The following is a 474-nucleotide window of genomic DNA, read 5'->3' as shown; positions in this document are numbered from 1 at the left end:
GTTGAAACCTGCTGGATCTCTGAAATGTACAGAACACAATATTCAAAAGTTATTTACCAGTACATACAATAAATTTACTATTTATAATTAAAGTTTACCTTTGAATAGCTACAACAAATATCCCCTTTTCTTTGTATATTGTATATAATGTCAAAAGAAACATCAGAAAGAAATACAAACATACACAAGAGACTAAAATAGATTTAGATGCTGGGAATGGATACAAATAATCAGACAGCAGTGCAACAACTGCAACTATTACAGTAACTCCACACAGGGCTAATCTTCCATCCAGTACAGCAAAGTTCTCTATGTAATTATACTTCTTTATAAGAATATCTTTGACTGCATCATCTAACGCATTTTTCACAGCAGAACCATCCCATTTATTAACTTTAATTACCTGAAACAATAAATTCAGTTTCGACTTAGGTAAAAGAAAGATTTTCAAAGATTATATTGTTCACAGACTCA

General features: G+C 30.6%; 1 protein-coding gene across 1 annotated transcript; it reads right to left on the bottom strand.

The window, feature by feature from the left end:
- Positions 1 to 3: 3 nt before the first annotated feature.
- LOC108624484 (putative signal peptidase complex subunit 2) lies at positions 4 to 445 on the bottom strand (the record flags this gene model as incomplete). The annotated part of the gene is made up of 2 exons (XM_018023845.2): positions 4 to 19; positions 99 to 445. Coding segments are annotated over 2 exons (363 nt in total), but the record flags the coding sequence as incomplete, so codon positions are not given.
- Between the last annotated feature and the right edge of the window lie 29 nt (positions 446 to 474).

Source organism: Ceratina calcarata, unplaced genomic scaffold (genome assembly GCF_001652005.2).
Source record: "Ceratina calcarata isolate Rehan_Ccalc_2016 unplaced genomic scaffold, ASM165200v1 scaffold11681, whole genome shotgun sequence".
NCBI classification, from domain to species: domain Eukaryota; kingdom Metazoa; phylum Arthropoda; class Insecta; order Hymenoptera; family Apidae; genus Ceratina; species Ceratina calcarata.
Note: the sequence above shows the minus strand (reverse complement) of the source record. Positions and strands in the feature narration are given on the sequence as shown.